At 39.7% G+C, this 13972-nt stretch overlaps 1 protein-coding gene across 1 annotated transcript in view; it reads right to left on the bottom strand.

The window, feature by feature from the left end:
* Positions 1 to 884: 884 nt before the first annotated feature.
* LOC141799108 (adenylate cyclase type 6-like) overlaps positions 885 to 13972 on the bottom strand; it is a 45735-nt gene continuing 32647 nt past the window's right edge. Inside the window, exons 11-23 of the mRNA XM_074681211.1 lie at positions 12179 to 12207; positions 11775 to 11922; positions 11587 to 11684; positions 11366 to 11453; positions 11104 to 11220; positions 8621 to 8770; positions 8300 to 8475; positions 6690 to 6716; positions 6465 to 6597; positions 5911 to 6174; positions 5600 to 5804; positions 4580 to 4704; positions 885 to 2747 (exon numbers count right to left, since the gene is read on the bottom strand). Coding sequence (XP_074537312.1) covers positions 2619 to 2747; positions 4580 to 4704; positions 5600 to 5804; positions 5911 to 6174; positions 6465 to 6597; positions 6690 to 6716; positions 8300 to 8475; positions 8621 to 8770; positions 11104 to 11220; positions 11366 to 11453; positions 11587 to 11684; positions 11775 to 11922; positions 12179 to 12207 — 1689 coding nt within the window. The 3' untranslated portion in view covers positions 885 to 2618. The remainder of the gene's footprint in view (positions 2748 to 4579; positions 4705 to 5599; positions 5805 to 5910; positions 6175 to 6464; positions 6598 to 6689; positions 6717 to 8299; positions 8476 to 8620; positions 8771 to 11103; positions 11221 to 11365; positions 11454 to 11586; positions 11685 to 11774; positions 11923 to 12178; positions 12208 to 13972) is intronic.

Here is a 13972-nt window from a genome sequence, read left to right as displayed (position 1 = left end):
ATAAATAAAACCAGAGAGTAAAAAGTTTTTACATGCGTTATAAAAAACAGTCAAGGCCTGCCCTGAGAATCCCAGTATCATGAGCCCATTACAGATACATTAGTGCTTTTTCATCAGGGATTAGGAGGAATTTATGTCGCTTAATTAATGTTCAGAATAGAGTGCTGTAAGTGAACATAGCCATTACCTCAACAGAAATCCATTATTCATGTGCAAGCAATTAAATACTCTCTCCCATATCAGCGTCTTGTAACAGTAGACTGTTTTATTCAGAAAAAGAGAAGAAGGCCTCTCTCAGGTTACTGTCACAGGGAGGAATCTTGATTGCAGGCTGCTGATTGACATGCAAGATAAATTAAATCCCAACAACAAACAGAGACTCTCTCAGTGTAATAAGCTGTTTGGAACGAAACAGTTTTCTGTTTTTCATTGATTGTAGGGGCAAAGTTTTTGATATCTGTCAGCTGTGCGGTCAGGCTGTTAGCTGGACCGGGAATGAAAAAAGAGTGAAGGGCACCTGGACACAGAAAGTTACAGTAAATCATTCTGAACAGCCTTTTTGTAAACTCTATAATTTTCTGTCTCTCACTGGGATTCTGTAATCAGTAGACAACCTGGAGGTCACAAGTTTGGGGTAGTTTCTAAACGTCCTGATTTTGCTGTGGTTTAGAATATACAAGTGAACTTATTTCCTTACACCCTGGTGAATTTTTAGTTGACAATCTGTGCTCTAAAATTAACAACATACAAGAAAGAAAAATTATGACACAATTCACGGAGCAGAATGCTGTTTCTAACATGAAGAACAACAAACCAAACACAATCGATGCAAAACAGCCATTTATTATTTTCTAATCCAAGGGAAAATGAAAAAAAAATCTGTTACTGCACCATTTTTTAAATAAAATGCAACAGTGTTTAGATGACCTTTCATTTGAAGAGGACAAAATAAAGGGCATTAGTAAGGATTTTTTTAAAGCCTCCAAAGACTGCATTCTAAGGCTCAGACAGAAAATTGAGCGTCTTAACACATGGTGTAAAACTCATCTCAATATGAAATACACCTTTACTCCTTAGCAGACATGAAGTGAAATCACTTAGGTATTAAGTAAAACTATTAAGCTCCTTCCTCAGTACCAAAGGCAATGTAAAGAGTGGTTTTCTTCAGTGGTTGTCCTGTGGACAAAAATATTAATTTTTACATTCATACTCTTTTAAACTACTCATGTTGGGGTGTGACAAGCCTCCATGTGCCAAACACAACCATAAAGGGTCAAATACTGTTGTGTAAAGTTGTGAACATTGGTCCAGGAAGTATGTGGATCCTGGAGCTGCATAATCTCAAGGCAATACGTGTGAGCAGAAGAAGAATCCTGCATACAGAAACCAGTGTCCGTTCACACTTCATCGTACAATCCAAAATATACGTTTCAAAGGCTTTTGCTTATTCAGGTTGGAATGAAAACAGTCAAAAATCACAATCCAGTAAAACACACTGTAGACACAATTCTCTTCATTTTGACACAAAGAATCAGGAATGGGCACACAACTCCAGAGAAATCAAATATAAAACATGCCTTGCAGCAACCAGTTTGGCAAGAAAGCATTGTCTTACAGTATCATAAAAACCTTACAGTGAAAAGTTACAGTATGCCCCTTTAATAGACAAACATCAGCATCTGGCTACGTGTGCGCACACCCACACACACACACACACAGACATGCCCAAACACCCATACACACTGTCTACTCAGACACACTCATATAAAAGTTGTCAGTTAACAGTCTCTCTTTAGTGATGCTAATACAACTATATTCTTCCTTCAACTCATACTTCAGGTTTTTGGCTTTGACCAAAAATACATTGCAAGGAGCAGGTTATCATTCCCATATTTCAGTGAACCATGAACAGCCTTGTGCCCAGACTGTGCATAATCACAGCTGGAAAAAAAAAAAAAAACAAAAGAAAAGAAAAGCCCTGGTGCACAACAAGGAAGTCCAAGCCAAGGTTACTGTGAGTGTTTTTTCTACCTGCGGATGTGCACATGTGCCTGTGTTCTCCTTCATGGATAAGTCCACAATAAAAAAAAACATTTGTCTTTATCATGTGGCCTTTTTTGTGAGAGGATGAATAAATTACTTAAGGTCACTGAACTTTTGAGAAGAATCATTAGTGTGTTTCTTATGAAACATTTGTTCTTTGGTCGTTTTCATCCTTCATCTTATCCTTGCATATTTTCTTTTAAGGAACATGTTTCGCAGATTCAAAGATTTTTCACAAAAATCCATCTGCACAAAAATAAATAGACTCCAGAGGAAATACTCATACTATTGCTCATAAACACAAGCATAGCACTTCCGTTCTAAGGCAACTGGGCTTCATGATCTCTCGAGCAGCTTGGGGAAAAGCCTTTACAACGTCCTACGTGTGTGCGTCTGAGTCTGTGACATCATACAGGCGGGCCAAGCTGGACTCTGCAGGCCCGTCTCCTCCTGTCCCTGCTGTGTTCGTCACTCTGTGCTGCGGCGCTCATAGCCGAGCTGACCTCTCAGTGTCTCTGCTGTCCTCTGTTGTGTCAGTGCAGTGGGAGTCACGCTGCGGGCGACCTCTCTCAGTGTTAACTGCCCGGGGGGCCGCTGGTGAGGAAGTAAGTGGTCATCTCCCCCTTCCCCTTCACCTTAACAACACCGCGACAGTCCAGCTGGTATCCGTTGTTGACCAGCACGTGGTACAAGTCCGTGGTCACCTAAGAGAGGACACAGACATTTGATCCAGGATGTCCGACACTCAAACCCCTCACAAAAAAAAACACTGAGTTCACATTGCACACTGATTGAACTCTCTTCAATGATGGTGAAGACTGCATAACAGTCAACTATGAAGCCTTTAATGATAGCTATAACTGAAAGATTTGAAAAGTCTAACACTGTTTTTTTCACTACTATGTGTTTCAGTTTCTGAAAGCTGATGTTTTTATTTTGTTTGTTTGTTTTTTTGATTTTATTATAAATGTACAACACAAACTGTGGGTAGATCTTGGCATTTGAGATATTTTGTTAATCACATCATAGCAGAATCATCATATCTGATTTTTAATCTAACACCAAAAGTTATATAACATACTGAAATGGGATTTTCATTATTACAGCTGATGGAAAAAACACTTCTATATAATCCACATATGGTTTAAAAAAGTGAATTAGTGGTTTATATTTGCTTTAATGAATTTGGAGAAGTAAACACATCTTTTACAACTAGAGGTGACAAGATCTACCGTTGTTTCTTCCGCTTGTGTTGTTGTATTGTAGTTACAATGCAAACTCATTCCAGTAGGTGGCGGCAATTCACCAAAACCTGCCACCGGCATTGAGAAAGAGTGTTAGCGCCATGCATTGAGGGAAACAGTATGCCAGGCAGACTGGTCTGCTGCATATTGAGAAATTTTGCAACTTTTCACCAATTTCAGTCAAAGTAGTAGGCACTACTAGTGTAGTGAGCGTTTTGGAAAACAGCCTAACTCTTTCAAAAAGCAGCTCAAAATAATCTTTAACTCGTTTAAAATTAGTAACCCAACATTTTAAAAATGTATCCGACATTATAAATTTCATTTTATTTCTATTATATTTTAAACATTAAAATTGTCTTTTCATTTGATTACTTGTGAAATTTTTCACATTTACTAACAGAAGTTTGCATTTTTAACTGTAGTCACTTCTAGTTTATATTATTGGGAGCTGGTTGTCCACGTTTGAAGAGCATCTCTCTATCTATGTATGTTCATGTTATTCTATATTAAAAATTAACATGGCTTCAAAAACTGGTGGACCAGATTAAAATGAACTGAATGAAAAATACAGATTAACATCCTCTTTATTGTATGGAAGATTCTGATTTGCAGTGACCCTGAAGGCACAGCAGGTGGCAGCACTGCTCTGTAATCGGCCTTGCAACCAACTTCTGGTTTTGATTTGGGGTAAAAAATGTCACAACAGCTCTGAGCTCAGTCGGTGTCCTCCTCACAAGTCTTCACATCAAATATATATCCTCGAGTGAGACCATGAATAAGACTGTGAGAATCTTGTCCTCAACTGACCGCACTAACTGTAATTAAAATTTCCCTCTCAAAGATGAGAACTGCATGTTTGGTGCCGACAGGGATTCTTGCCCAAGGGCACTTCTGCAGAGCAGATGTCTGGACCTAAACATCTAAGCCAAAGGACTGTGTAGCCATGATACTTTCATGCATAACAAAGGCAGATGACTCAGACTCTTTCAGATGCAACAAACAGTACTTACAAATGTGCATGCCTCAAAGTGATGAACATCTCTTCGTTTGATGCAGACAGATGTACAACATCATGAAATCGCAGAACTTGAGCACGATATGTTTTAACATTAATAAACTCCCTTACACTTTCATGTTTGCATGACGCTTGAGCACAAAGAGCACAACAGAGTGCATCTCTGTAAAAGTTGTTTATGTTTTGGCTGAATTATAGAGCTTGAAATGCAAAACGCTGCTCGTTAAAAAAAAGTACAAACCCCTGAGGATGTATTAGGCAGATGTGAGTGTGGTACCTGGATGTAGTCTGGCACTCCTGTGCTGTCCATCCGGCTGGCCACATTCACTGTGTTCCCCCAGATGTCATACTGAGGCTTCCTGGCTCCAATCACCCCTGCTACCACAGGCCCCATGTTTAACCCTGAGAAAAACACGAACAGCCTGTGTTTAAACATGTTAACAACACAATCTCTTAGATGTAAAGCTGCTTCCAAATTAAAAACACCTTGGTGATGATTTGACTGGGTAATAGGCACTTAAACATACAGTGTTAAGTATTTAACCCTGTTAAACAGGACAGATGTGCTAGGAATAGATAATGGTATTTATGAGAATTGGTGCTGAATGATTAACCGAACTACAACCACAATTTGAGAATGTGCAATCATGTAACGCACAAAAGGCTGCGATTTGCGATTTGAATGGCTTAATGTGCACCTGTGTGTTAACAAACGTTACAGCCTCTCTGACCCCGTGTGTGTGCAGCCTCTGTCAGACCTCTTATCAGAGTAACTTCAAACTCCTTTCCTTCAATACTCTGTTTTCTATCTGGGACTTTCAAGGAGTTTGCTTTACATCGAAAAAAATCTTGTGATACACTTTTAAAAGATGCTGCTGTTAAAAAGCACACTCTTTCCAATTTTAGATGGTTAAGAAATATGTTTTTTTTTTTAGGAAACGTCCTCCTCACTGAAAAAAAACTCTTTTTGGTGATATGGGTGAATTATGATTTGTGAATATTGATTTTGCAACTTTGCCAAATAATGCAGCACTAATTAGCTTGTATATGTTAGAGTATATTGTTAACTTGGAATGAGCCTTTTATATATTCATCAGGAGCAGGACCACTTCTATGTCTAATGAAGTAAGCAGAGAAGGAGGAGAAAAGATGATAAACACCTTAAAAAGGGATGATCAAACTTATCAGTGATCTTGATTTTTATTTTTGGATCTGATCACTGGTCATCACTTTACATTCCTATTTCCACAGACTGTACCTTTAAGAATTTTTAGATTCAAAGATGTTTCAGACTTACCTATCTTCATCTGGAAGTTGTTGAAGGAGTGCTCATTAATGTATTTCATCTGTTCCCTCAGCCTCATGGCGTAGTCTGCCAGAGCCAGGATGTGTGAGCGACCCTCTCTGTCGTAGGTGGAGTCGTTGAGGCCGGAGGCAGCCATGTAGGTGGAGCCAATGGTCTTGATTTTCTCCAACTGACGGAACTTCTCCTCACTGATGATCTACAGCGGGAAGAGACAGAGGGTGAAGAAAAGCAGCAACACGCCACAAACTGAGAAAAGGTAATTATGAAATTATTTTCTTCTCTCATTTTTTTTCCTTTCTCACCTCGTCAAAATCAGCGATGATCTCGTTGAGCAGCCTGAGGCACTCCACTCCCTCATTATTTGCCTCCAGCTCCACATAAAACTCTGAGAAGTTGCTGATGGAGGCAAACATGACGGCGACACACTCACATGACTGGTAGTACAACTCATCATTCCGGCGCTCACGTGCAAGAAAGTGGGCGGCCACATCCTTGGGAAGGATGTTGTGAAGCAGGCGGCGATTGTACGCCTGCAGCTCCTCCATCTCCTCCTTCTCCTCTGTGGCCTGGAAGTGGAAGGAAAAAGAGGTTGTTGTTTAGTTTGATGTCATTTGACTGGGTTCCTGAAGTATTTAGAGCTGCTGTTAAAAGACTTCTTCATTAGAGACATTTTAAAACTTCAATGTTTTGTGTTAAAATTTCATGTTAGAAAAACAATTTTTAAAAATATGGATGGCTAAGTTTGCTGCTTCACATTCTCATGGATACTATGAGATATGTAATGCTTTGGTTCTGATCACTTTATCTTGTAGTTCTTAAGTTTTTTCTGTTTCACACACTGAACCATTTCTCTTACCTGCAGCTTCCACAGGAAGTCAAGGCGTGCAGTCGACTCCACCTGCTGGCCGTGCAAGTAAAGAGCCAGAACAAACACTGTCAGGATTATGGGGGTCAGGACCTTAAGGGGTAACTTGGTCACAGTCTCCTGGCTGAGGAAGGAAAGAGGAAGGTGACAAGAAACATAAGTGTCAGGCATTGCAGTAATGTTTGTTGCTGTATGCCGCAGGAATGAAGTACTCACCACACTTCAGCAGTTTGGTCAAATTTCCTGAAAAACAAAGAAAAAAACACAAGAGAAAGTCAAATCAACAGATCATAGGTAGGTGCTTCGATTATTGAGGTTTACGATTATTGAGGTCCTGATTCGATTACAAACTGATTTTCGTGTATCAGCAATTTTTAATTTTCAACTCCCGATTCTCGATTAGTGGTTATCAATTTTGAGTTTGACAGTAACCCATTGCACCGCTAAATAGTCAGTTGCTGAACTACATCTCTTTAAAGAGAGCATCACAAAGCACTTTCTGTGTAGTTTACTTGTTACTTCAGATTTTTTTTTCGCTTGAAACAAATGTCCACACTTGCAAATAAATGACAACATTTGGAGTATTTTTTCCTGTAGAACAAAAATGCAACTTTGGAACTGTGGTTGTTCACAGCTGTGTAATGCCTCACAGCTTCATGACAACTAAACTTGAATGGAAAACAAACATCATCATCACTAGGTCTGGTGTTAAAAAAGCAAACTTAAAAATTGCAAAAATCGGAACTATCAAAGAACGGCACCCCAAAAATCATAGAAGAATCAAATCAGGAAAAAAGCATATTTTCCCAGCCGTACCAGTTTATATACTGAGAATGGAAATGAACTAGGGGATCAAAGTTTAACTCTGAAGAGACAGTGTGAGGCTACAAATGTAAAAACCAGACACTAATTTGACTGTTTCATGTTTTTCCCCTGTCAGTGAAATGTTTATTTTGTCTCAAACTGGATTTCAACTTCACCTGAATCATCAAAACCAGAAGGAAAATGCATCAATTAGGGATGTCTCGATATTACATTTTCACTTCCGATACGATACCGATACTGCAGCATTGAGTATTGGCCAATACTGATATTAATCCGATACGATATCAGCATTAAACATGCATACTTTTATTACTTATTTTGTAGTATGTCTGTCATGTTAGAAAAGGCTTGATTAAGTGATATTATTCAAACAAAGAACAGTAGTCAGCAACAGTAGGTATGAGGAAAAACTGACCCATTTATTATTAACTGGGTATTAAATGGGTAACAGAAACTGCTTATATCGGAGATTTTAGATGCATTCTGATACGATACCGATACTTGTTTTTTTGCTGATATCGGACGGATATCCGATATCAATATCGGACTGGGACACCTCTAGAATCAATCCTCAGCAGAAACACAGGACAAACGTCTGTTGTCAAACTGTTCACGTCATGTTTGAATCACCTAACATGTTGTTATGAACCGTGCTGTACAGCTCCAGCCGGGCAGGAAGAGAAACCAAATATCTGTATGGATACAATCCATAACTCTCCATAACATAATCATGATTAATTGATAATTGTTTTTTTTACCACCCCTAAAAAGAACATAACTTGCTTTTGCTGATGATCATTTATTGTTTTTTTTTTTCTAAAAAAAAGAACATATTTGAATCAGGTGTACAGCTAATCTGAAACATGAGAACATGGTCTTTTGAATTGTTAACTTGCTCGTCAAAAAAAGTAAGGGGGGTAGCGTAAAGCTGCACATAGTGACAAAGTAGCCAATAAAGTTGTGAAGCAGTGTGTGTACGTGTTTTGTTGTTTAGCACTCACAGGGTGTTGGCACGAACAAGCTCGTCTGCGTTATCAAACAGCACAACCTGAGGCCACTCCACCAGGATGAGGAAAGTGAGCTGGATGAGCAGCATCAGAGCCAGCTTCCCGATGCTGCTGATGTGGAGGAACACGGAGCAGGCCAGCAGGGTCAGCAGTACACTGTAGCTGAAATACTGCAGGAGAGGAGAGGACACAGCCAGAGAGGAGGAGGATGAAGAGATGAAGAGAGGGAAGGAGGAGGAGCAAGTTTATGTGAGTATTCAAACACACTTTCATGCACACATTCATAAATTCATCACTAAGTGTTGTGGGACTGACCTCGGGGAAATGGCAGGGCCTAGCCTGGCCCTGACACACAATCAAACCATCGTCTGCTGCCCTGGTCAAGTTGTACAGAAGGCAGGGGGTCGCTTCTGCATTCAGCTTTTTGGCTGCACATTCCAGCACATTCTCTCTGCTGCAGGTAAACTGAAGGAATAAAGTACAGCAAGTTTTCAAGTAAGTTATAAGTGAGTAAAGACGAAATGATCAAGGCAAAAAGAGAAATAATCACAGGACAGTAGAGCCACGGTGTTGCCACATTTATGATAAAAAAAAATTTCTGATTAGTATTTTGGAAAAAGAAAATACTAATGCTGCGCTCCATTTGTGCTCGGAACTGGGAAGTCTGGAGTGGGAATGACGTCATCTCTGAGTTCAGGGTTCCAGTTGCCAAGTTGGAAAAACTTGCCATAACAGCAGCATTTCTGTATGGAATAATACTACATATACGAATGATTTATTGCAACAAACACTTGTCGGAAACTCTAAAATAAAAAGAATTTAACAGGAGCTTAATTTACTGTTTGGTGTGGATGCTCCGACCTACAAGTCGGAAATTCCGACTGGGGGGGGGGGGGGGGGGGGGGGGGGGGGGGACCAACACATGAAGCCTGGACACTGTGCATTAGAAAACTTGTCATCAGTCTTCTCCAGTGAACAGACTTTTTAAATTAATCTCACAACTACAAAGAATCCAGAAACACTTTAGTTAAATCATTAATCCATGAATATTCATAATTTCTGCCATTTGATCTTAAGTTTAAACACATTCAGTAAAAGAGTTAACAAATACTTTCTGCTGTGGTAACACAATTGATATAATATGAATGACATTTTTATTAAGTCTGTATGAGTCTAAGCTGTGTGTTGGAAAATGGCACTGAGCAACTAATTAGAAGCTGATAAAACCCTGCAGGCTCTGCTCCCACAAATTAATCAGGGACAACAAGACTGCAAAGAGAATAGAGCAATAAGCAAAGTGACACCAATCACTGTGTTTACAATTGCACGCATATAAAAAGAATCGCAGTTCAAAAAGAAAAAAAATGTTGGCCCTTTTAGCCTTAGTTGGAAGGATGACTTGAGAGAAAGGGATGGGGAGAGGAATGACATACACCATATCATGGAAACATCAGCATCACCCCCTCCAAAAACTAACTAATGTTTTATGTCAAGCAGAGCTGAGGTCGGCTGCATTTTTATCCACTTCGTCACTTATATGAAGTTTGCGAATACCATGAGATGAGAAACAACCCCATGCCATGATGCTTCCACCTTCAAACTTCACTGTTGGTTTAGTGTTTTTTGGGTGATGTGCAGTGCCATTTCCCCTCCAAATATGGTTTGTAGTATGACAACCGAAAAGTTCAATTTGGTCTCATCTGACGAGACAACATTCTCCTAGTATTCTAGAGGCTTGTCAAGATGCTGTTTAGCAAACTTTAAACCAGCTTCAACATGCCTTTTCTTGAGGAATGGAGTCTTGCAGTCTGAGCATCCATAGAGGCCATGGCAGTGGAGTGCATTGCCTATTGTTTTCTCTGTAACAATTGTATCTGCTGCCTCCAAGTCTTTCTGGAGCACTTTCAGGGTAGTCCTTGGCTTGTTGAGTACTCTTCTGACTATTTTTCTAACTCCCTGGTCAGAAATCTTGCAAGGAGCTCCTGTGCGTGGCCTGTTGATGGTAAGGTGGTGCTTTTTCCACTTGTGAATAATGGCCCCAACGGTGCTGACTGGAATATCCAGGTGCTTTGATATAAGTCTGTAACCATTTCCATTCTGATGCTGAATAACAATCAGGCTGCGAATGTCTTCAGAGAGCTCTTTGCCTTTACCCATATGAGGTGTGTCGTATTTAACTGCTTGGTGAAAAAACAACCTTTTTTATAGGACCATCAATTTGCTCTAGCCCAGCTGATGTTGGTTTGCACTAATTGGAAGTTCAAGTAGTAATTACTGACAGATTTCCGGGAGTATGGTGCATTTCCTTGCCAAAGTATACAGCCTTTCCATGGTGGGTTCAATACTTTTTTCCTGTGTTATCGTACTTAATTCCACATAATCATTATTTATGGACTTGAATGTCATGATTTCTTTCTCATGTGTGGATTATTTGAGTTAATACCAATGTCTGATAGAAATTTTGTTTAAATTGCATCTTTGGGAATAAATGTGATGAGAAAAAAGTTGACGCGTTCAATACTTTTTTCCTCCACTGTAATTTCTACAACCCAATCAGCCACTCTTTAGGGGATATGATGAATTTTATTGGCCTTAGGCAAAAAAAGAGTTGTGCCAAATTCTTTAGATGTCATTTGAGTGTGATCAACAACATCTGGAATGAAATGTGGAGCAGATTAATGGATGAAATAATAACAGATGAAAATACCCTTGGCGTGGGCAACAGTATTAAACAACACAATGTGCTTTACAAGCGTGGCATGATACAAAACTGACAAGCTAAGGAGCCAAGTGCCTACCATGTTTGCAAAGGAGGAAATGAAGAGGAGGAGGATGGTAAGGACGCCCACCAGTGTGCTGTTTGCACGAGACTGGACTATCTTCTTAGTGAGAGTCTGCAAGGCAACTGGGAAGTGCTTGAACAGAGACAGCGCCGAGGAGAAAAGAGAAGACAGCATTAATACCATTAGTGGCGCTGGCTGATGGGATATGATAATGACTCTCGTCTAAAGATATCTGCACAGAACTTATATATGAGAGGTCAAGGCCTGTGTTTCTCACATTGATGCAGGAATAGATGGCACAGATGAAGAGGATGTTGGCGAGGATGATGAAGATGCTGATGTAAAGGCCACGCATAAGTGGTGTGCTGCAGAAGAGAAGAAAAAAAGTCTTGATAAGATCACCCCCAACTCCTCATTAAGTAATAAAACCAAATTTCCTGTTCACATTTAGGATAACTAGAAACTAAGAAGAACTAATTAACAAAGAGAGAAACTTACTTTGGAAAAATAATACACTGGATAAAACAGATGCAGCAGAAAACAAGAAGTGTGCAGGCCACGTATCCCCCAAAACGGTCGTCAACCTTTTTGGAGTACTAAAATTAGAGAATTAATCAGTGATAAGATTTGGTGTCTCTCAGTTAGAAAGAATACAATAATTGTGACAAACTCAAGTACAAAGCCACCTTTTTCTCGAGGTCAGGCGTCTGAAACGTGAGGAAGAACTTCTTAACGTGGTCCTTCCTCAGCTGGTCAATGCTACGAGCGTCGATGGCCCGCCCAAGAAACTCGTCCACCTCATCCTCAGGGTTTAGGGCCTCCTGAGCACAGCGGCTGTGTGGTACATTTCACAATAGATCACTGAACAGTGTGGGTTTCTTTTAGTGTGTGCATGTGTGAATGAGATAGTTGGCCTAAGCTGTGACAGGCAGGATGACTCAGAGCTAATGTGGCATTAGTGCTGGTTTGAATCTGGCCGTATAAAATCAACAGTGGGCTCTGAAGTTAGACCACCACACTGCCAGTCTGCCAGTCAACCTCTAATAACAAAAGCTGATTTGGGAACAAAAGCTGGGGCCAATACACTCACTTGTCTTTGCTGGATGCTTCATCGATGCCCTGAGGAAAAAAAAAAAGGAAAAAAGAGTGCGAATATGAAACCATAATGTCAAAATGAAAAACTGATAGACAAAGAGAGATTAATGTGTAGCTACAGTGCATCTGAAAAATAGACAGAGACTCAGACATCTGCACAGTTAATCCCTGAGAGCCAGACTGATGTTTTAATTAATGCTCAGAGGCTTCAAATTACACCCTCGTTGCTCCCAGGGCTCAAACCCTCTAAGGAGGGAAGGAGAAACGACAGAGGAAGGAGAAAAAGAATGTAGGAGAGACAAGGAAACAAGAGTTGAAGCACAGAGCAGTATAAAGAGACAGAGGGAGAGTGAAAATGAGAACATCTCCATGAAATTAACTTCAGTTGTAAAAGATTCACAGAGAAATCCTGGGAGACTTCCCCAACGTTTTGTTTTTCTGTTTAAACCCATCTGTAGTCACTTGTTCTCATGCGCCTGTTTATGTTCGTGGAGCAGCTTATTCATTTTAATCATATTAGTTTAGACTTTCATCATGGTGTCAGTACATTTTCAAGGATAAACAGTAAAGTTGGAATAATTGAAGACATTTGAGATATTTATAGAAAGGAAGAAGAGTTTAAGCAAGACGTGTCTGTTTCAAACCTCTTACACTGCATTAAGCTGAAGGTGCAGTGTGCAGGTTTGAGAATACTAAACAATAAAGAGGTCAGAATCTAAACTAACACACTGCCTTGCTCATCCTTTCCAATGGTAGAGTGAAAACAAACTTAAAGTACAAAAATCTGCTGCGATGCATAATAAGTATAAAGTTTTTACAATCACAAACCTTCGCCAATGCAGCAAAGGTTTGTGATAGTCTTAGCGATCTTAGTCTTTAAACCAGTATGTTCTACTATCCATTCTGTGTTACTGTAGAAATAAAGCTGTGTAAGATTGTACGCTCTGGGATAATGTACACTTTGTGTAAAAACATAATCATTAACACTGTAAAGAAAAACAAACAAGAAAAGGTTTTTTTTACATTGAGGTGATTATGAGTGAAGTCAAACACTTAAAGTTTTATGGCCTATTTCTATTAACAGCACAGTGAGGACTATCCAGAACCGATAATGTTTTTCTGGACAAAGTCTCAGTTTCCCATGAGCACTATCATCAATTGACGTAAAGACGTGACTCTTGCCACAATGTGCTTTCGTTTTGAAGCAAAGAAATGGAAAGCAGTTCTTCTTTTTAACACTACTTTTCTATGCTCAAGACAACTTTTTTGTTTGAAATGTGACCACAAGCAAAATTTGTGAACTCAATTTGGACCTTAGTTCAGTGCAGCAGAATATATTCTGTGATATTCACAGCCTGATGCTGAGACGCGTTTGTGATGTTAAGGAATCCTGGTTATATCCTACCAGTGCTCACCTACCAACTACAACCTCATCCAGCAGAGCTAACGTAACCTCACTCTTCACTTTATTATCAGACTCAAGTTTGAACAGACCACTGCAGAATAACTGCTGCAAGTGGAAATGAACATTATCCCAAACAGCTTAGCTTGTGTTTTAGCCTTCAGCTCGTGCTCTATCACCCTCCTGTTTGGCTTTCTCCACTTCCCCATTACTGCAAAATAGATCTAAGAAATACTTTTCTGCAGAAAAAAGGACAAATCTCTCGTCTCACTGCTAAACTTTGCAGGCTGGTGTAGTTTTGTCATAGGGACTTGTGATCTACAAGGTGTAAATGGGCTGAAGAACACAGATGCTAAGAATTAGCAATAGAAATAAGAAATAGAAATA

Source organism: Halichoeres trimaculatus, unplaced genomic scaffold, assembly GCF_033239565.1.
Source record: "Halichoeres trimaculatus isolate MK-OKI-2021-1 unplaced genomic scaffold, fHalTri1.1 fHalTri1_scaffold_11, whole genome shotgun sequence".
NCBI classification, from domain to species: Eukaryota; Metazoa; Chordata; class Actinopteri; order Labriformes; family Labridae; genus Halichoeres; species Halichoeres trimaculatus.
The sequence above is the reverse complement of the archived record's forward strand: the minus strand, read 5'-3'. Positions and strand labels throughout refer to the sequence as shown.